Genomic DNA, 24,980 nt, shown 5'->3' on the forward strand with positions numbered 1-24,980 from the left:
CTGATGCAACATTTTAGGTGAAAATAAGTGAAGTAAACTGTATTGAATTGACAAGGTGGACGCACCTATTCTTAAAGTCGAAACATGGAAATTATGACACAGAATATTAGCTGTATTTCCACATTTAACATGTCGCTAACATTCGCAACACGGACATATTAGGAATATTAAAATGATTATTTTTACCGTAAATTTACGGACTATATCATTATTTTTTCTCAAAATCCGACAGTGCGCCTTATAACCAGGTGCCCCTAATGTACGGAATGTTTCTGGTTTTGCTTTCACCTCAAAGCTATTTTATTTGGTACATGGTGAAATTATAAGTGTGAGCAGTAGATGGCAGTCAAACATAAGAGATACGTGTAGACTGCAATATGATGGCAGTCATACACAAGAGATAGGTGTAGACTGCAATATGACTCAAGTAAACAACACCCAAATATTATACGTTCCATTGAAAATATAGAACATCACACACGCCGTTCAAAAATCTATCAACATTTTTTAGTATGACTTTGTTAGGCTATAATGCCGCACCGCTTGATGGATTGTACTGTACTTCAACATACGACTATTATTATGCTGTGTGTATGAGGTAAGACATTATCTGGCATTTTGTTTCGCAATGTTATGCAAAAGTGACTTTTCTTACCTTCTGGTACCTGTTGATCTGTATTTGGGATCGGCATAAGTCCTGAAAAATTACGTGCGTCCGCCTTTGTAGTCTGTAGTCGATAAGCTTCTTCTCTTTCACGATCTTCTTGTTATGGGACATTCATCTTCTGCTGTTGCCATTTCTAATATAAAGTGGTGTAAAGTTCTTACTTATATCTATCAGTAAACTGGCCATGAAAGCGCTAAAACCTACCGGTGTAGTGAGTTTATATTATTCACCCAAGGAACTTTAGTTATTAGAGAGTTCCGGTCGGACGTTTTTTTAACGGGACACATTTCCGGCGATGTTATTGCACCAGTGAGCCACGGATGAGGAGATGCCGGTCCGTTATTGATTGAAGTAAAGTCTGAATGATATTAAAACAGTTAGCTACGTCTTTTGACACCTCTTCCATTCCCGTCCTTGCACGCTACACCGCTACAACAAAGATGACGGGGAGAAGACGCCGTCGAAAGTGAGCCACGTAAATAAGACCGCCACCACAAAACGGCGCATCTGGAAGCGGCTTGAAGATGATCCGTAAAACATAATCGATGCAACATTTTGACCAAAAAAAAAAACACCATTACATGTTATGTAGACCACAAGGAAGTGTTTTCCATTTCGAAAAAAATAAAATAATATGGACTCCTTTAATGCGTCCTAAAATCCGGTGTGCCTTATATATGTAAAAAGATCGAAACTAGACCATTCATCGGCAGTGCGCCTTATAATCCGGTGAGCCCAATGGTCCGGAAAATATGGTACAAATTGTGTGTATTGTTTAATAAATTACAAACAACAAAACAAGCAATTCAAGTTATGGATAAAAAACCTAGGCACTATCATCACTGTGCCATCCATCCATCCATCCATCCATCATCTTCCGCTTATCCGAGGTCGGGTCGCGGGGGCAGCAGCCTAAGCAGGGAAGCCCAGACTTCCCTATCTCCAGCCACTTCGTCTAGCTCTTCCCGGGGGATCCCGAGGCGTTCCCAGGCCAGCCGGGAGACATAGTCTTTCCAACGTGTCCTGGGTCTTCCCCGTGGCCTCCTACCAGCTGGACGTGCCCTAAACACATCCCTAGGGAGGCGTTCGGGTGGCATCCTGACCAGATGCCCGAACCACCTCATCTGGCTCCTCTCGATGTGGAGGAGCAGCGGCTTTACGTTGAGCTCCTCCCGGATGGCAGAGCTTCTCACCCTATCTCTAAGGGAGAGCCCCGCCACCCGGCGGAGGAAACTCATTTCGGCCGCTTGTACCCGTGATCTTATCCTTTCAGTCATGACCCAAAGCTCATGACCATAGGTGAGGATGGGAACGTAGATCGACCGGTAAATTGAGAGCTTTGCCTTCCGGCTCAGCTCCTTCTTCACCACAACGGATCGATACAACGTCCGCATTACTGAAGACGCCGCACCGATCCGCCTGTCGATCTCACGATCCACTCTTCCCCCACTCGTGAACAAGACTCCTAGGTACTTGAACTCCTCCACTTGGGGCAGGGTCTCCTCCCCAACCCGGAGATGGCACTCCACCCTTTTCCGGGCGAGAACCATGGACTCGGACTTGGAGGTGCTGATTCTCATTCCGGTCGCTTCACACTCGGCTGCGAACCGATCCAGTGAGAGCTGAAGATCCCGGCCAGATGAAGCCATCAGGACCACATCATCTGCAAAAAGCAGAGACCTAATCCTGCGGTTACCAAACCGGAACCCCTCAACGCCTTGACTGCGCCTAGAAATTCTGTCCATAAAAGTTATGAACAGAATCGGTGACAAAGGACAGCCTTGGCGGAGTCCAACCTTCACTGGAAACGTGTCCGACTTACTGCCGGCAATGCGGACCAAGCTCTGACACTGATCATACAGGGAGCGGACCGCCACAATAAGACAGTCCGATACCCCATACTCTCTGAGCACTCCCCACAGGACTTCCCGAGGGACACGGTCGAATGCCTTCTCCAAGTCCACAAAGCACATGTAGACTGGTTGGGCAAACTCCCATGCACCCTCAAGAACCCTGCCGAGAGTATAGAGCTGGTCCACAGTTCCACGACCACTGTGCCAATGTAAAAAAAAATACAATGTTTTAAACTGGGAGTCTTCACACATTTGCAGACTTAAAAGTGACTGCTTGAATTCCGTTCTTACCTTTACGGAAGACAACAACGTGTATCCGTCAATGATCACAACTCACCCTGTATGACCATAAATTATGGGGTTCCCCAGGGATCCATCTTGGGGCCTCTCCTTTTTATCCAATACATAAATGATTTCGTAAACTCCTCCGAAACTTTTCATGAAATAATTTTTGCTGATGATACAAATTTGTTTACCTCACACAGGAGCCTACACGATCTACAAGAAACTGTCAATTCAGAGCTTGTGAAAGTGGATTCCTGGTTCAAATGCAATAAGCTCTTACTTAATGTAAATAAAACACATTTTATTTGTATTTCGTTCTAATAAAAAACGGACAATTACTGAGCACTGCCATATCAACATCAATGGGTAGGAAATACAGAGAGTATACTCCACAAAATTCCTGGGGCTCATCATTGACGAATACCTCAATTTTAAATGTCACATTAGCCATCTGTTAAACAAATGATCCAAATATGTTGGCCTGTTCTTTCACCTTCGTCATTATCTTCCTCTTTATACTCTACTTACCTTGTACAAAACTCTCTTTGAACCACATCTACACGACTGTAATATCATCTAGTGTAATACCTTCCCTACTTACCTTCACAAATTAAGATCCATGCAAAAGAAAATGATACGGGCCCTGTTTAATGCCCCCACTCGTCATCTATTTCATAAATATCATCTCTTAAGACTGACAGAGTTCAATATTTATCAAAATGCTTGTTTAACCTATCAAGTCATTTACAGGCTGAATCTTAGGCTCTGTAGCTTGGTTCCTATCTACCATCCCCAGCATGCCCACAACACTCGTAACTTAGATCTGATAACAGGTAAACATCGTTTACTGGCTTGTACCGCTCGCAGTGTCGTATGCAGGGGACCAAAGATTTGGAACCAGCTTAATGAGAGCCTCAAGATGCTCCAACTTCAAAAATAAACTGAAAACTTACCTATTAACCACTTATCTTTAATGCCTCATGGGGGGTAGACTACTGTTGGGTTTTGCATGGTTGTATGAATGTATGTATGTATGTATGTGTATGCTTGCTTTAGTACTATCCATCCATCCATTTTCTACCGCTTATTCCCTTTCGGGGTCGCGGGGGGCGTTGGCGCCTATCTCAGCTACAATGGGGCGGAAGGCGGGGTACACCCTGGACAAGTCGCCACCTCATCGCAAGGCCAACACAGATAGACAGACAACATTCACACTCACATTCACACACTAGGGACAATTTTAGTGTTGCCAATCAAACTATCCCCAGGTGCATGTCTTTGGAAGTGGGAGGAAGCCGGAGTACCCGGAGGGAACCCACGCATTCACGGGGAGAACATGCAAACTCCACACAGAAAGATCCCGAGCCTGGATTTGAACCCAGGACTGCAAGAAATTCGTATTATTATATATATATAAATATTTTTCCATATTTAACGTATTGTGTTGAAATTTGGGGAAATGTTTATAAAACAAACATAGAAACAATCATAAAACTTCAAAAAAGGGTCATTAGAATAATACACAAAGCCTGCTACTATGAACATACCAATCCCTTATTTATGAGTTCAAATGTGTTAAAATTTTCCGACAGTGTGTTTTTAAAAACAATGGAAATTATGTTTCGAGTAAAGAACAACAGCCTTCCAGCTTTTATTCGCAGGCTATTTCATTTAAGAGGAGAAAACTATAATTTACGGGGGATATCGATTTTTGAAATGGGTAAAGCGAGAGCAAATATAAAATACAAATGTATTACAGTTTTAGGAGTCAAATGGTGGAACAAGCTCAGTGATGAGCTGAAGACATGCAATTCTTTGGTAAGGTTTAAGAAAACATTGAAAGCTGAAATAATTGAAAATGATAAAATATAGTCACAATTACTTTCATCCCATTGATTTTTGATGTATTTATTTTTTTATGTTGATGTTCCAGGCAATCTAATTTTCTGTGAAGGTATAGGATAGGCAAATATAAGCTTTGGCTTCAGCCTATTCCTTTTTTGGTCATTCTTTTTCTTTTCTTTTATGTGTAAATGTGCATTCTTGTATACATATAACATGTACTGTAAAACTGATCACACACAATGGTTGATTGATTTGATTTGATTGATTATATGACCGAAATAAACTTATTTCATTCATTCATTCATTCTCTTGTGTTTATTATATAGCGTTGTTGCTGTTTTGTTTTTGTTTTTTGTTGTTGTGCTTGCTACCATGTTTTCATCTTTCCATATATATACTGTCCTTTGGACCCCCTGTCAAAAGATTCTTTTAGCTTATTTGGGGGACCCTTTCACGTACCAACATCTTTAAATGATGACATTTCACCACTACAGTAATTGTTGTATGGTATTGTGAATAAACTTGAAACTTGAATTGGCTCCACATCCTCTGGCAGAGTTCATCAGCCAAAGAAACAGCCGTGAGCGTTTCACCCTAGGCTCTGTCAGAGGTGACTGTTATATTCCTCTGCGCAGGAGCACTTTCAGCAAGTCGGCCTGGTCAGTAAGAAGTGCAAATGTGTGGAACTCAGTACTCGATGAGGTTAAACTAGTCACAACATACAAGGCCGTCACAAATGTTTTTTTAAATGTTAGCTTATCAACGCCTGCAGCTGCCAGCACTAAAATATGAGCCTGTTTTGATGCTAAGATACATGTTATGTTGTGATGTTATATCTTATTTTTTTATTACATCATATAAGTATTGTGCACTTTTTTTTCTTTTTCTCTCTCTTTTTTTTAGTTTTTCTTTGAAGTTGTTAAATTTACTGCCTTTTTTACATCATGCATACTTGTCAACCCTGCCCAGATTTTCCAGGAGACTCCCAAAATTCAGCGCCTGTCCCGAAAACCTCCTGGGACAAATTTTCTCCCGGAAATCTCCCGAAATTCAGGCGGAGCTGGAGGCCACGCCCCCTCCAGCTCAATGCGGACCCGAGTAACGTGTCGACAGCCTTTTTTCACGTCCGCTTTCCCACGATATAAAGAGAGTGCCTGCCCAATGACGTTATAACTGTTGAATGATCGAGGGCGAGTTTTTGGTTTCTTCGGGACGGCGTGGCGCAGTGGGAGAGTGGCCGTGCGCAACCCGAGGGTCACTGGTTCAAATCCCACCTAGAACCAACCTCGTCACGTCCGTTGTGTCCTGAGCAAGACACTTCACCCTTGCTCCTGATGGGTGCTGGTTGGCGCCTTGCATGGCAGCTCCCTCCATCAGCGTGTGAATGTGTGTGTGAATGGGTAAATGTGGAAGTAGTGTCAAAGCGCTTTGAGTACCTTGAAGGTAGAAAAGCGCTATACAAGTACAACCCATTTATTTATTTATGTGTTTTTTTTTTTAGGCAGTCTCATTAACGTCCTCCCAGCGCGGCAACAACACACAACAACAGCAGTCACGTTTTCGTCTGCCGTAAACAGCAATGTTGTGACACTTTTAAACAGGACAATACTGCCATCTACTGTGCATGCATATGTGACAAAAAAATCTATAGCTTTTAGAGCAGTGGTTAAATAAATAAATGATAAATGGGTTGTACTTGTATAGCGCTTTTCTACCTTCAAGGCGCTTTGACACTACTTCCACATTTACCCATTCACACACATATTCACACACAGATGGAGGGAGCTGCCATGCAAGGCGCTAACCAGCACCCATCAGGAGCAAGGGTGAAGTGTCTTGCTCAAGGACACAACGGACGTGACGAGGTTGGTACTAGGTGAGGATTGAACCAGGGACCCTCGGGTTGCGCACGGCCACTCTCCCACTGCGCCACGCCGTTCTCAACCTTTTTTCAGAGATGTACACCCAGTCAACATTTTTTAAATTATTTTAAGTACTCCCTGATCAGAACAAAGCATTTTTGGTCAAAAAAAAAACAGATAAAGAAGTAAAATACAGCACTATGTCATCAGTTTCTGATTTATTAAATTGTATAACAGAGCAAAATATTGCTAATTTGTAGTGGTCTTTCTTGAACTATTTGGAAAAAAAGATATAAAAATAACTCAAACCTTGTTGAAAAATAAACAAGTGATTGAATTATAAATAAATATTTCTACGCGACCCCAAAGGGAATAAGTGGTAGAAAATGGATGGATAGAAATTGGCCGTAGAGTGTGAATGGGAGTATGAATGTTGTCTGTCTATCTGTGTTGGCCGTGCAATGAGGTGGCGACTTGTCCAGGGTGTATCCCGCCTTCCGCCCGAATGCAGCTGAGATAGGCTCCAGTGACCCCCGTGACCCGTAACGGAACAAGCGGTAGAAAATGGATGAATGGATGGATTAATAAAGTATTTCTGAGAGAGAGAGAGAGAGAGAGAGAGAGAGAGAGAGACTCTGGTAAGACAAACACATGTTGGTAGCAACGCAGCTCTGGAAATTATTCATAATTATCAAACACGTAAAATTATTCCGACCATGACAAAATCAATATTTTAGACGCATTTTTGTCAATTGACGCAAAAATCCCTAAAACGACTCTGGAAAATAGGTTGATTGGCAACACTAAATGGTCCCTAGTGTGTGAATGTGAGTGTGAATGTTGTCTGTCTATCTGTGTTGGCCCTGTGATGAGGTGGCGACTTGTGCATAGTGTACCCCGCCTTCCGCCCGATTGTAGCTGAGATAGGCACCAGCGCCCCCCGCAACCCCGAAGGGAATAAGTGGTAGTAAATGGATGGATGGATTGATAAAGTATTTCTGAGAGAGAGAGAGAGAGAGAGAGAGAGAGAGAGACTGTGGTAAGACAAATGCATTTTGGTAGCAACGCAGCTCTGGAAATTATTTATAATTATCAAACACGTAAAATTATTCTCACCATGACAAAATCAATGTTTTGGACGCATTTTTGTCAATTGACGCAAAAATCCCTAAAACGACTCTGGAAAATAGGTTGATTGGCAACACTAAATGGGCCCTAGTGTGTGAATGTGAGTGTGAATGTTGTCTGTCTATCTGTGTGGGCCATGCGATGAGGTGGCGACTTGTCCAGAGTGTACCCCGCCTTCCGCCCGATTGTAGCTGAGATAGTCACCAGCGCCCCCCGCGACCCCGAAGGGAATAAGTGGTAGAAAATGGATGGATAGAAATTGGCCGTAGAGTGTGAATGGGAGTATGAATGTTGTCTGTCTATCTGTGTTGGCCGTGTAATGAGGTGGCGACTTGTCCAGGGTGTACCTGCCTTTCGCCCGAATGCAGCTGAGATAGGCTCCAGCGACCCCCGTGACCCCGAACGGAACAAACGGTAGAAAATGGATGGATGGCTGGATTAATAAAGTATTTCTGAGAGAGCGAGAGACAGAGAGAGAGAGTGAGAGAGAGAGAGCGACTGTGGTAAGACAAATACATGTTGGTAGCAACACAGCTCTGGAAATTATTCATAATTATCAAACACGTAAAACTATTCTCACCATGACAAAATCAATATTTTAGACGCATTTTTGTCAATTGACGCAAAAATCCCTAAAACGACTCTGGAAAATAGGTTGATTGGCAACACTAAATGGGCCCTAGTGTGTGAATGTTGTCTATCTGTGTGGGCTCTGCGATGAGGTGGCGACTTGTCCAGAGTGTACCCCGCCTTCCACCCAATTGTAGCTGAGATAGGCACCAGCGCCCCCAGCGACCCCTAAGGGAATAAACGGTGGAAAAAGGGATGGACGGATGGACTCTGGAAAATCCCATTTTCCGACGGTTTGTTCAAGTCATATTTCAACCGCACATCTGCAAATGGGGAGTTGATCTGTTAGTGGCTGGCTGCAGAACCCCCTGACCCGCCTTATGGAGCTAAATTTGGTTATCCCAAAATACTACAAACAGCTTACGGTTTGATGATGCCAGGGCATTCTACAGCAATAAACAAGATGTTTTACTTGTGCAATGACAATAAAGACCTATCCTATCCTATTGTTCAATAGAATGATTATTTGTTGATACAGCACGTGTGTTGAATGTCACTGGACAAGTGTATCTAACATAATGTGGTATCCATATGATAGTAAGAGTACAGTAAATGTGTGTAGTGAAGTCAGTAATGTTGGTGGCAGATACAAATGTCCAAAATAAATCATTGGAGGAAAGTGTATTACTGGTGGGCGTGGCTACAGGAGGGGATTACGAGAGGGTTCCCACAGCTTGCTGGCCAGCTGTCTGCAGTGCTGCAGGATGATCTCGGTGGGGATGACGCCCAGGTGGACCGTCAGCAGTTCGTAACACTTCACCACCTCGCCCTGGTGGCTCTTACTGTAGTAGCGCAGCAGTTTCCTGCGAGGGGAACACAACACAATCTCTGAGGCCATGAATTGATTAACGTGGACCCCGACTTAAACAAGTTGAAAAACTTATTCGGGTTTTTACCATTTTATGGTCAATTGTACGGAACTGTCCTTTGTCACCGATTCTGTTCATAACTTTTATGGACAGAAACTCTAGGCGCAGTCAAGGCGTTGAGGGGTTCCGGTTTGGTGGCCGCGGGATTGGGTCCTGATGGCTTCATCTGGCCGGGATCTTCAGCTCTCACTGGATCGGTTCGCAGCCGAGTGTGAAGCGACCGGAATGAGAATCAGCACCTCCAAGTCCGAGTCCATGGTTCTCGCCCGGAAAAGGGTGGAGTGCCATCTCCAGGTTGGGGAGGAGACCCTGCCCCAAGTGGAGGAGTTCAAGTACCTAGGAGTCTTGTTCACGAGTGGGGGAAGAGTGGATCGTGAGATCGACAGGCGGATCGGTGCGGCGTCTTCAGTAATGCGGACGTTGTATCGATCCGTTGTGGTGAAGAAGGAGCTGAGCCGGAAGGCAAAGCTCTCAATTTACCGGTCGATCTACGTTCCCATCCTCACCTATGGTCATGAGCTTTGGGTCATGACCGAAAGGATAAGATCACGGGTACAAGCGGCCCAAATGAGTTTCCAGGTCTCTCCCTTAGAGATAGGGTGAGAAGCTCTGCCATCCGGGAGGAACTCAAAGTAAAGCCGCTGCTCCTCCACATCGAGAGGAGCCAGATGAGGTGGTTCGGGCATCTGGTCAGGATGCCACCCGAACGCCTCCCTAGGGAGGTGTTTAGGGCACGTCCAGTCGGCAGGAGGCCACGGGGAAGACCCAGGACACGTTGGGAAGACTATGTCTCCCGGCTGGCCTGGGAACGCCTCGGGATCCCCCGGGAAGAGCTAGACGAAGTGGCTGGTGAGAGGGAAGTCTGGGCTTCCCTGCTTAGGCTGCTGCCCCCGCGACCCGACCTCGGATTAGCGGAAGATGATGGATGGATGGATGGATGTACGGAATATGTACTGAACTGTGCAATCTACTAATAAAAGTTTCAATCAATCAATCAATCAAAAGGCTTCCCTTTAAAAAACCATCCATTCGAATAAGTTAGTTTTACCATAATTCCTCAAGTACGGTTGCACGTGAAACAGACACAGGTAGGTGGTGCGACTAGAATGCCGTGGATATTTTTACAAGAACTAATACCGCTATGCCTGGTAGTAAATGTCTTCACCACCACACACAGATGTGGCATCTGTAAAGCTGAAATGCATAGTGGGGTTTATAGAGAACACACTCCAGAGTAGAAGCTGTTAAACTTTTCCACAATGAGCTAAAAAAATTTGGGAAGATTTGATGTCAGCGAACAAAAACGCTTTAACTGATTACCGTATTTTTCAGACTATAAATCGCAGTTTTTTTCATAGTTTTGCCAGGGCTGCGCAACTTATGTGTGAAATTATTAACACATTACCATAAAATATCAAATAATATTATTTATCTCATTCGCGGAAGAGACGAAGAAAATGTCAGCAATCGTCACACACACGTCAACCTATAAGAATTCTGCAAGGGAGGGTCATGGCAGAAGTGCATTGTGGGTCATGGCAGAAGTGCATTGTAGGTCATGGCAGAAGTGTATTGTAGGTCATGGGATGCTAACTGCTATATGCTATATGCTACTGCCATAGCTATTATAATGGATCATTTTATCTTTGGCGGTAATTTATAAAAACTGAGAAAGGCTGAACAAAAATGGCACCGAAAAGGAGATCATGTACTGCAGATTATAAGCTGGACGTAGTGATATAAATATGCAGCAGGAAATGACAAGAGGAAGCGGCGCATACCTTTGGAGTTGGCAGAGTTGTTTAGAAGCGACATCGAATAAGAAGATTTCATGGGATTTATCGATTAGGAGTGACAGATTGTTTGGTAAACGTATAGCATGTTCTATATGTTATAGTTATGTGTTGCAATGTTAATATTTCATCATTGATATATAAACTATCAGACTGCGTGGTCGCTAGTAGTGGCTTTCAGTAGGCCTTTAAAGTCATGGCGCAGTAAGTTGACACGTTTGTTACTGGATACTTTTTTCTACCTTGGAGACTTTGTATGTGTAAGTAATATGCAACTACAAGTATTTGATACTTGTTTATATTGACAAATGTAATGTTTAAGACTTAATTATATATTACAGAACTGTTGTATTACTCATTCACGGATGTCATTTTACTATTAAAAAAAAAAGTCAGTAAATGAATGTATGTATTTGTAAAAACTCTGAAGTGGGAAAGGGGTAGGATTAAATAAACTTTGCTTTTTCCTACTTCTTTTCGGACATGATGTAAAGTCAAATGATGAAATTGTGTGATGTATTATGCTGTAAGTGTGTTCATATTAGAAATAAACTACAGATCGAAAGAAAGAAAGAAAAAAGACTGCAATATTGTTTAATTAAGGATACTTAGTACTTATGTACAAAATATAGTTATAATATAGCTATATAATATCAGGAGTGTCCCGATTGAATATTAATATTAGGTGTCATTCCAAAATGAGTAAAATACAAAGTATCAGATTATATTGGCTTGCATCTAAAAGCTTCAATACCAGCAGTCCTGCAGCATGTCTACTTGCTATATTTCAAAATATAGCAATATTGTTGAATTAAGTACTTATGTACTAAGTATCCTTAATTATCAATATTGCAGTCTTAACATTACTGGATAGGATACTTTCTAATACGTTCTACCTTTGAGAGTTTGTATGTGTAAGTAATATGCAACTATAAGTATTTGATACTTGTCTATATTGACAAATGTAATGTTTAAAGGGGAACATTATCACCAAACCTATGCAAGCGTCAATATATACCTTGATGTTGCAGAAAAAAGACCATGTATTTTTTTAACCGATTTCCGAACTCTAAATGGGTGAATTTTGGCAAATTAAACGCCTTTCTGTTTATCGGTCTTTTAGCGATGACGTCAGAACGTGACGTCACCGAGGTAACACACCCACCATTTTCATTTTCACATTACAAACACCGGGTCTCAGCTCTATTATTTTCCGTTTTTTCGACAATTTTTTGGAACATTGGAGACATCATGCCTCGTCGGTGTGTTGTCGGAGGGTGTAACAACACTAACAGGGAGGGATTCAAGTTGCACCACTGGCAAGAAATCTGCCGCCAGACCCCCATTGAATTTGCGAGAGTGTCTGCACATTTGACCGGCGATGCTAAGACAGACATGGCACAGAGATGTATGGATAACCTGCAGATGCATTTGCAACGATTAAGTCAACGAAATCACAAAGGTGAGTTTTGTTGATGTTGTTGACTTATGTGCTAATCAGACATATTTAGGGCTTCACGGTGGCAGAGGGGTTAGTGCGTCTGCCTCACAATACGAAGGTCCTGCAGTCCTGGGTTCAAATACAGGCTCGGGATCTTTCTGTGTGGAGTTTGCATGTTCTCCCCGTGAATGCGTGGGTTCCCTCCGGGTACTCCGGCTTCCTCCCACTTCCAAAGACATGCACCTGGGGATAGGTTGATTGGCAACACTAAATTGGCCCTAGTGTGTGAATGTGAGTGTGAATGTTGTCTGTCTATCTGTGTTGGCCCTGCGATGAGGTGGCGACTTGTCCAGGGTGTACCCCGCCTTCCGCCCGATTGTAGCTGAGATAGGCGCCAGCGCCCCCCGTGACCCCAAAAGGGAATAAGCGGTAGAAAATGGATGGATGGATGGATAGACATATTTGGTCACGGCATGACTGCCAGCTAATCGATGCCAACATGCTACGCTAATCGATGCTAAAATGCTATTTACGCTAGCTATATGTACATTTGAAACTAGATACCCACATTTAATGCGAAACAAACACTTACCAATCGACGGATTTAAGTTGCTCCAGTGTCACAAGATGCGAAAGTCCTGATCATTTGGTCCGCACATTTTACCGGCGATGCTAATAAGGCAGCCATGCTATGGGCCACTTCATTAGGTACACCCATGCTATGGCCGAATAGCGTCAATAGCTATTCGCTCAATAGCTTCAATTTCTTCTTCGATTTCGTTTTCGCTATCTGCCTCCATACTCCGACCATCTGTTTCAATACATGCGTAATCTGTTGGATCGCTTAAACCGCTGAAATCCGAGTCTGAATCCGAGCTAATGTCGCTTTAACCTTGCTGTGGTAACCGCCATGTTGTTTGTACTGGCAGCCCTGTGTGACGTCACAGGGAAATGGACAGTCACATCGCAAATAGCAAAAATCAAAAACTTTAAAGCTTTTTTTAGGGATATTCCGGAAGGTGTAAAATGTTGAAAAAAACTTCGAAAAATAAAACAAGCCACTGGGAACTGATTTTTATTGTTTTTAACCCTTTTGAAATTGTGATAATGTTCCCCTTTAAGACTGCAATATTGTTTAATTAAGGATACTTAGTACGTATATCTAGCTTGTGTGCTTTTGTGCGCTTAGCTGTTGTGTAGCTGCTACCCTACTATGTTTACCTGTTGTAAATGACGAGAAGAAAAAACAATCTTGTGTGCTTACTGGAGGAGATTTACATGTTGACTGGCAGCTTTGCACAAGTAAACATGCTGCAGGACCGCTTGTATTGAAGCTTTTAGATGCAAGCCAATATAATCTGATACTTGGTATTTTACTCTTTTTGGAACAATACCTAATATTAATTTTTAATCGGGGCACTCCTAATAAATAATAGATAAGGCACTCTGAGAAAAAAAATAAATAAAGACTGACGAAAAGAGGAGGAACATTTTTATCAACATGAAGCGCTGCCACGAAAAACTAATTTTAAAGAACATTTTAAAATCAAGACTACATTTGCTGCAATTGGGTGCATTTCTACATTTTTTTTTCGCTGTCTTTTTGACACTTACACGTCCCATTTAATGCACCACAGAATCTTTTATTTTTTTAAGTAGATAATATGCCAATATTAATACCTTTGAAAATGTAATGTTACATTTTCCATAACATGTATGCAAATAACTCCCATTTGGCAACACTATCTTGTAGCCACACCCCCTTGGGTAATATAGTTCCAGTGTTGTGACCTCTGTTTACATCCGTCAAAGTCAAAAATATACCTTTTCCCTGGCTACTAATAAATTCTCTAAAGCTTGTTTTCGCAGACTTTTCACATGCCTCTGGATGTAGAGTAAAGCACATGTGCAAAAATAAGGTATTACCTGTAGTAGTCCCAGGCGATCATCCCAATGGGGGCTGAGTCATCAGGTAGGACAGGAATTTCCATCGCCTCCAATTTGTAGCCCTGATTAGATTATTAAGATTATCATTCATCACTTGCTTTTGACAACAAAATCCAAGCCGGATCGAAAGGGGAAACTTACAGTTTCATTTTCAAACCACAGGAAGTAGCAAAAATAGAAGTCTCCGTCTCGCAACGTGACAGTGGAATAACCTTTTTGGAGATAGCGTCGCGATGTGCTCACGAGCCTCCACACCTTCAATGCAGCAAACAGAAATGTACTGTAAATGCTCCAATTAACACCTCAATTGCAAAAAAGTGAGAAAAAACATGAAGCTTGTTTGGAAATACAAATTAACTTTTCTTTGAGGGTGTGTCGCTAAGCAAGACGGCGCCACCTGTGAGTGCTTTTAGATGGGGGCAGGGCCCACAACAGCACACACTGCTCATTGAGAAGAGAAATACATCAATCAATCAATCAATCAATGATTATTTATACAGCCCTAAATCACTAGTGTCTCAAAGGGCTGTACATGCTTTCATGTCAGTCTCTACCAAACCTCTTTATATTTGTTGTTAGTCATTTTTCTGAAAGAGAGTATCAAAAAGGGGGTCTGATTACTCACAAAGGGCCTTATTTTTTCATGTGCAACTGCGTGGATTCTGGCTGAACAGGATTATCCCCCTTGACTTCTGGCTGTCATTGCACGCCCTTATCCAAAGTGTATGCTTTGGGTGGAGAAACCCTTAAATGTGGGCCGAATCTGGTCTTTCGCTTATTCTCGCATTGACTAAAAGGGAAACTGCACATTTTTTTTTTAATTAAACAGTCCCTATGAGAACAGGTCTTTTTTTTTATTTTTTTAAATGCATTCTGACTCTTAAATAAACATAAATAAAAGTCCACTTACAATGGAGCCATGACATAATTGTGTCTATTTCGACGATAAAACCCAATAAAAAAACAGCGAAAAAGCACCAACAATACACTCCAAGAATATCAGAAAAGTATTGTCGATATTGTTATTATAAGCGCCAACGTCAATCAGCTACATTTAGCAGCAAATTGAGGACAGAGAGGTAACTTCTTTATGCTGCTCTACCATGAATTGATTAACGTGGACCCCCGACTTAAACAAGTTGAAAAACTTATTGGGGTGTTACCATTTAGTGGTCAATTGTATGGAATGTGTACTGTACTGTGCAATCTACTAATAAAAGTATCAATCAATCAATCAACATCAGTTGGTGAGCTCCTTTCTCGCCTCGGAGATTGTGAAAGTTAATTTAAAACCAGAGTGTCCAAACTACGGCCTGCATTTTTTTCAATTTGGCCAGCGAGACGGCATGAGTTCACGACAGGAGTTTAATAAATACAAACCCGAGCAATGTATCCATATCGTATATAAACATCCATTGGTCTGACTGAAGCAATTTTATCGCCATCTAGTGGCTCTGCCTTTAATTGGACTTTTAAGTCCCCAAAACGCAGCATTTATTTATCGGCCCCAATCCAAACAACCTCCCCTAGTCACGGTGCAGAAAAAAAAAAACAGCAAAAAAATTCAACAAACAAGCTGCTCATTAAAACGTCCTATCAACATACAAAAAATGAAGGTCGTCACTGAGGTAAACAAGGTAGGGGTTGATCTTTCACATCCTTTTGATAACCAATTATAACAATAATTAATTACATATTATTATAATATGGACTCATATATATATATATATATATATATATATATAAATGATAAATAAATGGGTTGTACTTGTATAGCGCTTTTCTACCTTCAAGGTACTCAAAGCGCTTTGACACTACTTCCACATTTACCCATTCACACACACATTCACACACTGATGGAGGGAGCTGCCATGCAAGGCGCTAACCAGCACCCATCAGGAGCAAGGGTGAAGTGTCTTGCTCAGGACACAACGGACGTGACGAGGTTGGTACTAGGTGGGGATTGAACCAGGGACCCTCGGGTTGCGCACGGCCACTCTACCACTGTGCCACATATATTTGTATAAGTATATACACATATATAATGTATATATATATACACACACACACACACACACATTTAGTATATATATACACAAATATATACATAAATACACATTTACATAAATATACATACAGACATACATACATGCATATATACATATACATACATACATACATACATACATACATACATACATACATATATATATATATATATATATATATATGTATACACACACACATACATACATATTATATATGTATATATATATATATATATATATATATATATATATATATATACACTGAAATGATGTGGGCATAAACAGAAGTTAGTGCACTTTGACAGCCAATTTAGACCCAGAAATGGCAAAAAAGACATGCATTCCCTCTTTCTCTTCAGGAGAATAACGAGTCATTCTCTTATCTCAACAGGACTATCTGAACACCCCGACAGTCGGCATCCCAGTGAGAGGAGACGGTGTACAGTAAGTGATATTTTATTTTGCTTGCTGGCTCTCACAAAGCCTGCAATGAGTAGTTCACAGTGATGTTCTTGCACTAAAAAGGAAATGTGATGCGTTTTTTAAATTAATGAACGAAATACGTAAATATTACATGTTGTTATGAATGTACCTGTTACAACATTACATGTATAAAATGTTGGAGGTGTTTGGATCTTTTTAAGGGCTTTATAGGCAGAATACAGTCACTCCTATGGATTCATTCTGCAGACTTTTGCTGGCGTTTATTTGCGCACAACTGATACTTTTATTGATTGATTGATACTTTTATTAGTAGATTGCACAGTTCAGTACATATTCCGTACAATTGACCACTAAATGGTATAACACCCCAATAAGTTTTTCAACTTGTTTAAGTCGGGGTCCACGTTAATCAATTCATGGTATTCTATTTTAGAATGCATAAAACAACATGTGTGCTTGTCTTACATAAACATTGCTGGTGATAGGCAAAATCTAAAAGAAGTAGTTCCCATTTAAGTACTTTTGTTCTTATGTGTCTCTGAGGCTGGAATACGTGCAGCGCCCCAAGGACGTGAAACATGATATTGCACTTGAAGTTTGGATGCAGTGTACGCCGCACATAATGAAATAATAAAAGAAAGGACAAGTAAACCATCAAATGTATTCTGATCACTTCAATTGGGAAACCTGGAAACATCCATTGACATGAGGATAAAAGGACCATAGTGCCACTCTGTATTAACTATAAAAATATCAAAATGCACATTGTTGTTTAGTGAGTGGGACAACAGCGGAAGGGGACGGCACATATACGGTATTTGATGTGTTCCAACATCCAGGCATGTTGCCTCTAACCCTTAACCCCATGTCCTCTGGACAGTGATCCTTGTGTATATGTAACTATTTAATAGAAAATACATACACAATGTAGTGTTTATCAATTGATTTGATTGATTTTTGAGAGTTAACATCAAACACACACGCACGCACAGGTTATCATTTAGAATGGGGACCAAGTTTTTGATCATCACTTGTGGGGACCACCTTTTCTACAGGTTGTGAAGGCATAAAAAATTTGGTAAACTGGCCACTGCCCAGTTAGCTCATACACGTCTTTAATTTTCTGGATTGATTACTTAAAATCACTATAGACAGCGATTTTAAACTAGACAAACAAGTCAATGGCGTTTTAAAATCGTGTTTTTATCACCTTCGTCTTTTAGTAAAGGTTAAACCGTTTTTATCTTTGAACCTTTTTGAACAAGTCGAGCATGCTTTTATTTCAAGTGGCCTGGACTACTGCAATGCACTTTATGCTGGCATTAGCCAAAAAGCTCTCTCCCGGTTGCAGTTAGTCCAGAACGCGGCAGCAGGACTTTTAACAGGGGCCAGGAAACGCCAGCATATAACCCCAATTCTTCAGAGTTTGCACTGGCTCCCTGTTCATTTTAGAATTGATTTTAAAACATTGCTGTTTGTTTTTAAATCTTTACATGGATTGGCACCTCAATATATCTCGGACCTCATCCAAATTTACATTCCTGCTTGCGCTCTGAGGTCCGAGAGCCAGTTCCAGCTGGTGGTGCCCAAGACCAGACTTAAGACCAGGGGAGACAGGGCCTTCTCTGTGGTCGGCCCTAAGCTCTGGAACACTCTGCCCCTCCATGTTCAAACTGCTTCCACAGTGGAGTGTTTTAAGTCTCGTCTTAAGACCCACTTTTATTCTTTGGCTTTTAACACTACGTGAGTTGTGTGGTCCTCTGTTGTCCTCTGTGTTTTTTTATACACTTTGATTTCTATTTTACTCTTTTAATTGATTTTACCCTTTAAAATAGTTTTTAATCATATTTGTTTTTATATTGGTTTTATATTTATTATTTTTTTGTTTTTATTCAGTCATTGGTGGAGCATAATATTGTTTTTTTAATATTGTTTTTAACATGGCTGTGCAGCACTTTGGAAACGTTATTGTTGTTTAAATGTGCTATATAAATAAAGTGGATTGGATTGGATGAAGTAATGTGCTGATCATTCTTACTGGGGACCCTGGAGAAAAACAGTTAATATGGTTCATGGGGGCCAAATTTCAACAATTTTGCATAATTCACACAAATTTGTACGGATGCAATTTGGGCTGCTGTGCAAATGTCTTACACTCAAACTGACCTTTAAACATGTTTTATGGGCCAAAGCTTAAAAATCACTTATGCATCTTCAGAATGGATCTGACTTTAGGGGGACCTTTTTTTTGTCCCCATACCGTCAGAGGTCTCCTAGAGGTGACTGTGTAAACAGAGCGATGTCCCCATTAAGTAAGCATTGCCAGAACACACACACACACACACACACACACACACACACACACACACGCACGCACACACACGCACAAGTCGGTGTCAAGCCTCTTTTGGTGCGTCACGGGTTCAAAAATATTCATACTAAACAGAACTCTTAACAACACAAACATCATGTTGGTTATAATATCAAGTAAATAAAGTTTCATCTTTGGATTATTGTTTACATTCAGCCAGGCAGACAAAGCGGTTGTATCGTGCATATACACACACACACTAGATCACCATGGCAACACACATTGATGTGAATGAAGCACTGCCTGGATTGATATAGATTTTTAAACGTAATGTGTTATCTTATTTATGGATTTCAATGACATTCACAAGTGTTAGTCAAAATCCACGCTGCAACCAAGAAAAAAAATGAGCCTTCATTCACGACTGAAGCACGTTTGCCTGATTTATGCGGAGAGGGCTGGATGGGAAAATACTAAAAAGACAAACATGCGTAAAAAAAAAATGACTTAAGGTAAGTGCTAATGGGGGAATAGGACCCTAAGTTAGCAACACAGATCCCTCCTGCTCGGTCTTCTTATCCTCTGGCAGACCAGGAGTGTTTTGATGTGTTTATGCAAACAAATCTATTAATGGCGGGCCACATTAAAATAAATGAATGTATAAGAAATATTTTTGTGCCTAGTGTGCAAATAAGTTATTGATACATGAACTATGTGGTCAAAAACCCGCTCGACATCCATTGCTTTCCTCCTCTCCAAGGTTCTCATAGTCATCATTGTCACCGACGTCCCACTGGGTGTGAGTTTTCCTTGCCCTTATGTGGGCCTACCGAGGATGTCGTAGTGGTTTGTGCAGCCCTTTGAGACACTAGTGATTTAGGGCTATATAAGTAAACATTGATTGATTGATTGATTGAAAAAGAGTGTCCTTTCTCATACATTCCTAGTATTTATTAAAGGTAACAAAGTATGTGTTATATAATGAACTGTAACATTTTTGAGATAACAGCCTCCCTCCATTAAACACCTTGTCGTTTTCACTGTTAAGGATGAATAAACACCTCGGCCATATTTGGAGCATGTACAGTAAACACAAAGTAGTGATCGCTACACAGTACAGGCTAAAAGTTTGGACACACCTTCTCTTTCAATGGGTTTTCTTTATTTCCATAGTAGATTGTCACTGAAGGCACCAAAACTATGATACTTGAGAAGTGAAAACTATTTCAGGTGACTACCATTTGAAGCTCATCGGGAGAATGCCAAGAGTGTGCAAAGCAGAAATCATAGCAAAGGGTGACTATTTTGAAGAAACTAGAATATAAAACATGTTTTCAGTTATTTCACCTTTTTTTGTTAAGTACATAACTCCACATGTGTTCATTCGTAGTTGTCATGCCTTCAGTGACAATCTACAATGTAAATAGTAGGGGTGTGGGAAAAAAATCGATTCGAATACGATGTGCGATTCAGAATCGATTCTCATTTTTAAAAAATCGATTTTATTTATTTATTTTTTATCAATCCAACAAACCACTACACAGCAATACCATAACAATGCAATCCAATTCCAAAACCAAACCTGACCCAGCAACACTCAGAACTGCAATAAACAGAGCAATTGAGAGGAGACACAAACACGACACAGAACAAACCAAAAGTAGTGAAAAAAAAATTAATATTATCAACAACAGTATCAATATTAGTTATAATTTCAGCATAGCAGTGAGTCGAGACCTAGGATGGACCGCTCGTCGGGACCCAGGATGGACCGCTCGCCTGTATCGGTTGGGGACATCTCTACGCTGCTGATCCGCTTGAGATGGTTTCCTGTGGGCGGGACTCTCACTGCTGTCTTGGAGCCACTATGGATTGAACTTTCACAGTATCATGTTAGACCCGCTCGACATCCATTGCTTTCGGTCCCCTAGAGGGGGGGGGGGGTTGCCCACATCTGAGGTCCTCTCCAAGGTTTCTCATAGTCAGCATTGTCACTGGCGTCCCACTGGATGTGAATTCTCCCTGCCCACTGGGTGTGAGTTTTCCTTGCCCTTTTGTGGGTTCTTCCGAGGATGTTGTAGTCGTAATGATTTGTGCAGTCCTTTGAGACATTTGTGATTTGGGGCTATATAAATAAACATTGATTGATTGATTAAAAATTACTCATTGACATTATCATTAGACATTTATAAAAATAAAAAAAAAGAACAATAGTGTCACAGTGGCTTACACTGTGTCCAATATTTTCACAAAGATAAAATAAGTCATATTTTTGGTTCGTTTAATAGTTAAAACAAATTTACATTATTGCAATCAGTTGATAAAACATTGTCCTTTACAATTATAAAAGGTTTTTTTTTTTTAAATCTACTACTCTGCTTGCATGTCAGCAGACTGGGGTAGATCCTGCTGAAATCCTATGTATTGAATGAATTGTTTTGAATCGGAAAAATATAGTTTTTGAATCGAGAATCCAATCCAATCGAAAAAAAATCGATATATTATCGAATCGTGACCCCAAGAATCGATATTGAATCGAATCGTGGGACACCCAAAGATTCGCAGCCCTAGTAATTAGTCATGAAAATAAAGAAAACACATTGAATGAGGAGAAGGTGTGTCCAAACTTTTGACCTGTACTGTACGTAACGTACGAGACTCACCTTGCTTTTGATGAACTGAGCCACGGCTCCTTTTCCCAGCTCTGATGTTGTACGCTCTGTGACGTTGAGTGACGGCGCGATCATCTGGCCAGTGGATCTGTCCACGCAGATGAAGTGGATGAGGCCTGGGAAGTCCTCCAGGTATGTAGGGAGAAGTGGGTCAAGGTTTAAAAGACAGAGGAGAGGGAGTGACACATTCCTCCGTACTTTCTGGATTGCAATTCGTACTGCAATAAATCAGTCAGAAAGGGATTGTTCCAATGACAGGATATGACACCATGGTGATATTTCTCCTGCTTTTCACCAGCAGAAAGTCCTTCCAGTCCATCAGCTTCTCCCTGCGAGGGTCAGAAAGAGCGGGGAGTAAAACAGAATGACGTTCCCCTCCAGAAAGAAGACGGGTACACACTGCAACATAGTCTGAGCTCGCTCCAGCAGACCAGGCGAGAGTTTCCGAGCTGCCTCGGCGGGTCCGGAGTTGCTAAGGAAGCACTGGCGGTAAACGCCGCACAGTTGGGTCTTCATGTTCTTACACCACGGGAGGAGACTGCGAGAAAAACACAGGAACTCTTAAATGGTTTGCACCGACCAGGAAACATTCATAAGAATGCAAAGACACTCACTCTTTGTTGAACCCAGGTCCACCTCGGGCAAAAGCTCGGGTTTTAAACTCGCTCCAGACATTTTGTAACTGTGAAGACTTAACCGAGAAAAAAAGTGTTTCACTTTTGAACAGTGGTACTTTTTTTGATTTTATCTCCTTAGTTTAATAATAATAATAATAATAATTGATTATGAATATAAAAATCTTCCATATTTTTAAAATATTATCATCAATACTTTTACATCTTTGTATCGTATGAAATATAGTAATGGTGTCAAACTCGTTTTTATTGAGGGCTACATTGCAATTATGGCTGCCTTCACTGGTAGCAGTGAATATTAATTAATATTAAATAATAAATAAATGGGGTGTACTTGTATAGCGCTTTTCTAAAAGCTAAAAGCGAGCACCAATAGACTAAAAAATAGCTTTTACCCAAGAGCCATAGTAGCACTAAACAGGCACTGAGTGAGGACAATATGTCCATCATGTCCTCATGTGTAATGTTTAAATGTTTTTCTATTTTTTCGGACTACAATGTGCAATAATGTTTTATGTATGTGTGTATATGTATTCATATGCATGCAGATATGCATCTGTGTGGATACATATACATATACATCTGTCATCTCTATCTTTTTTTTTTTTTTACTATTTATACTACCATATTGTATATGCACCTTAGGAGGAGCTGCTCCAATTTCGTTGTTCTTTGAACCTGTTCATTGCAATAATGACAATAAAACTCTATTCTATTCTATTCTACCTTCAAGGTACTCAAAGCACTTTGACACTACTTCCACATTTAGCCATTCACACACACATTCACACACTGATGGAGGGAGCTGCCATGCAAGGCGCTAACCAGCACCCATCAGGAGCAAGGGTGAAGTGTCTTGCTCAAGGACACAACGGACGTGACGAGGTTGGTACTAGGTGGGGATTGAACCAGGGACCCTCGGGTTGCGCACGGCCACTCTGCCACTGCGCCACGTTGTCCCATTAACGTATAATAGCATCGTTACACAGTTTGTGTAGGCACCTGTTTTTGATTACCATATATCGATTGATGGATGACTAGCAGTGAAGTCGTAAGTCAAGGTGACAAGCAGATATTAAAGTATTTATTTTTGATAACCCAAAAAATTATGCTTGGAATATCTTGTTACAAGATGAGTTATATTGTAATGTAGAACATGTGCTGATGCATGCAGTACATTTTTCTGTCAAAATTTAAAAAAAAAATACATTTGTCAGAAAGTGCTTTATAATTTCCAGGCTTTTGCAGACCACATAAAGTGACGTGCCAGTCTACAGAAAATAATGTAGCCAACCACATCAAATAATGTGGCGGACCAAAGAAAATTATATGACGTGGTGGAACAAACAAAATTGCCTACTCAGTGGCCCAGTGCAGTGGTTCTCAACCTTTTTTCAGAGATGTACTCCCTGTGAACATCTTTTTAATTCAAGTACCCCCTAATCAGAGCAAAGCATTTTTGGTTGAAAAAAAAGAGATAAAAAAGTAAAATACAGCACTATGTCATAAGTTTCTGATTTATTAATTTGTATAACAGTGCAAAATATTGCTCATTTGTAGTGGTCTTTCTTAAACTATTTGGAAAAAAAGACATAAAAGTAACTAAAAACTTGTTGAAAAATAAACAAGTGATTCAATTATGAATAAAGATTTCTACACATAGAAGTAATCATCAACTTAAAATGTCTTCTTTCTTAACATTTCTTCACAAAAAAAAGAAAACTTTAACATCAATATTTATGGAACATGGCCACAAAAAATCTAGCTGTCAATACTGAATATTGCTTTGTTGTATTTTTTTTCAGAGTTTTTGAACTTATATTCAGATTTTGTTGAAGTATTATTCAATAAGTATATTTATAAAGGATTTTTGAATTGTTGCTATTTTTAAAATATTTGTAAAAAATCTCACGTACCCCTTGGCATACCTTCAAGTACCCCCCAGGGGTGCGCGTACCCCCATTTGAGAAGCTCTGGCCTAGTGGTTAGAGCAGACCCGGGCAAATTAAGGCCGGGGGCCGCATGCTGCCCGTTTAACTTTTCAATCTTGCCCGCCGGACATTCCCCAATAATTGTTTAGGATGTTTAAGATGGAAAGTGTAGCCGCCATTATAATGTGCAGTTATGTTCTCTAATGACCGGAAGTCTTCAACTTTACTAAGTCTTTCAATGCTTGGAATCTGCATCATATACTAGTTATTATGGTCATCTAATTAGTTACTATGGTCATCTAATGACTTACTATGGTCACTATGAAATATCTCAGATTGTAGGTGGGGGGTTTTTCACTATGTTTGTTGCATTTTGGTCCTGTTTCGGTTGATTGTAAAATATGTTGTCAATATTCAATGTTTTATCATTGGTAGTTAATATTGTAAATCCCACATTCTTTATTTTCATGTACATTCTGGGTGTCTCATTCAGTAAAAAAATGTCAAATTTCTTTCAGTTTTTTTAAGGCAGTTTGTCATAACCGTAGTTCTAGATTTCCTATCATTAATGTGAGGTTGTATTAGGGTACCTAATAATAGATATACCGGCCATCAGACA

General features: G+C 40.6%; 1 protein-coding gene across 4 annotated transcripts in view; it reads right to left on the reverse strand.

The window, feature by feature from the left end:
* Nucleotides 1–3,085: 3,085 nt before the first annotated feature.
* The window catches only part of hps1 (HPS1 biogenesis of lysosomal organelles complex 3 subunit 1), a 53,436-nt gene continuing 31,541 nt past the window's right edge, over nucleotides 3,086–24,980 (reverse strand). For 2 of the 4 annotated variants that reach the window (XM_061910205.1, XM_061910201.1), the window contains 7 exons: nucleotides 22,410–22,486; nucleotides 22,196–22,333; nucleotides 22,056–22,124; nucleotides 21,787–21,928; nucleotides 14,462–14,575; nucleotides 14,300–14,382; nucleotides 8,655–9,073 (listed from right to left, as the gene is read on the reverse strand). In XM_061910205.1, the coding sequence (XP_061766189.1) occupies nucleotides 8,911–9,073; nucleotides 14,300–14,382; nucleotides 14,462–14,575; nucleotides 21,787–21,928; nucleotides 22,056–22,124; nucleotides 22,196–22,333; nucleotides 22,410–22,486 (786 nt within the window). In that variant the 3' untranslated portion in view covers nucleotides 8,655–8,910. Of the gene's footprint in view, nucleotides 8,093–8,654; nucleotides 9,074–14,299; nucleotides 14,383–14,461; nucleotides 14,576–21,786; nucleotides 21,929–22,055; nucleotides 22,125–22,195; nucleotides 22,334–22,409; nucleotides 22,487–24,980 lie in introns of those variants that run through there. The other 2 variants (XM_061910204.1, XM_061910202.1) reach the window with 2 other exon arrangements.

This window comes from Nerophis ophidion, linkage group LG09 (genome assembly GCF_033978795.1).
Source record: "Nerophis ophidion isolate RoL-2023_Sa linkage group LG09, RoL_Noph_v1.0, whole genome shotgun sequence".
NCBI lineage: Eukaryota > Metazoa > Chordata > Actinopteri > Syngnathiformes > Syngnathidae > Nerophis > Nerophis ophidion.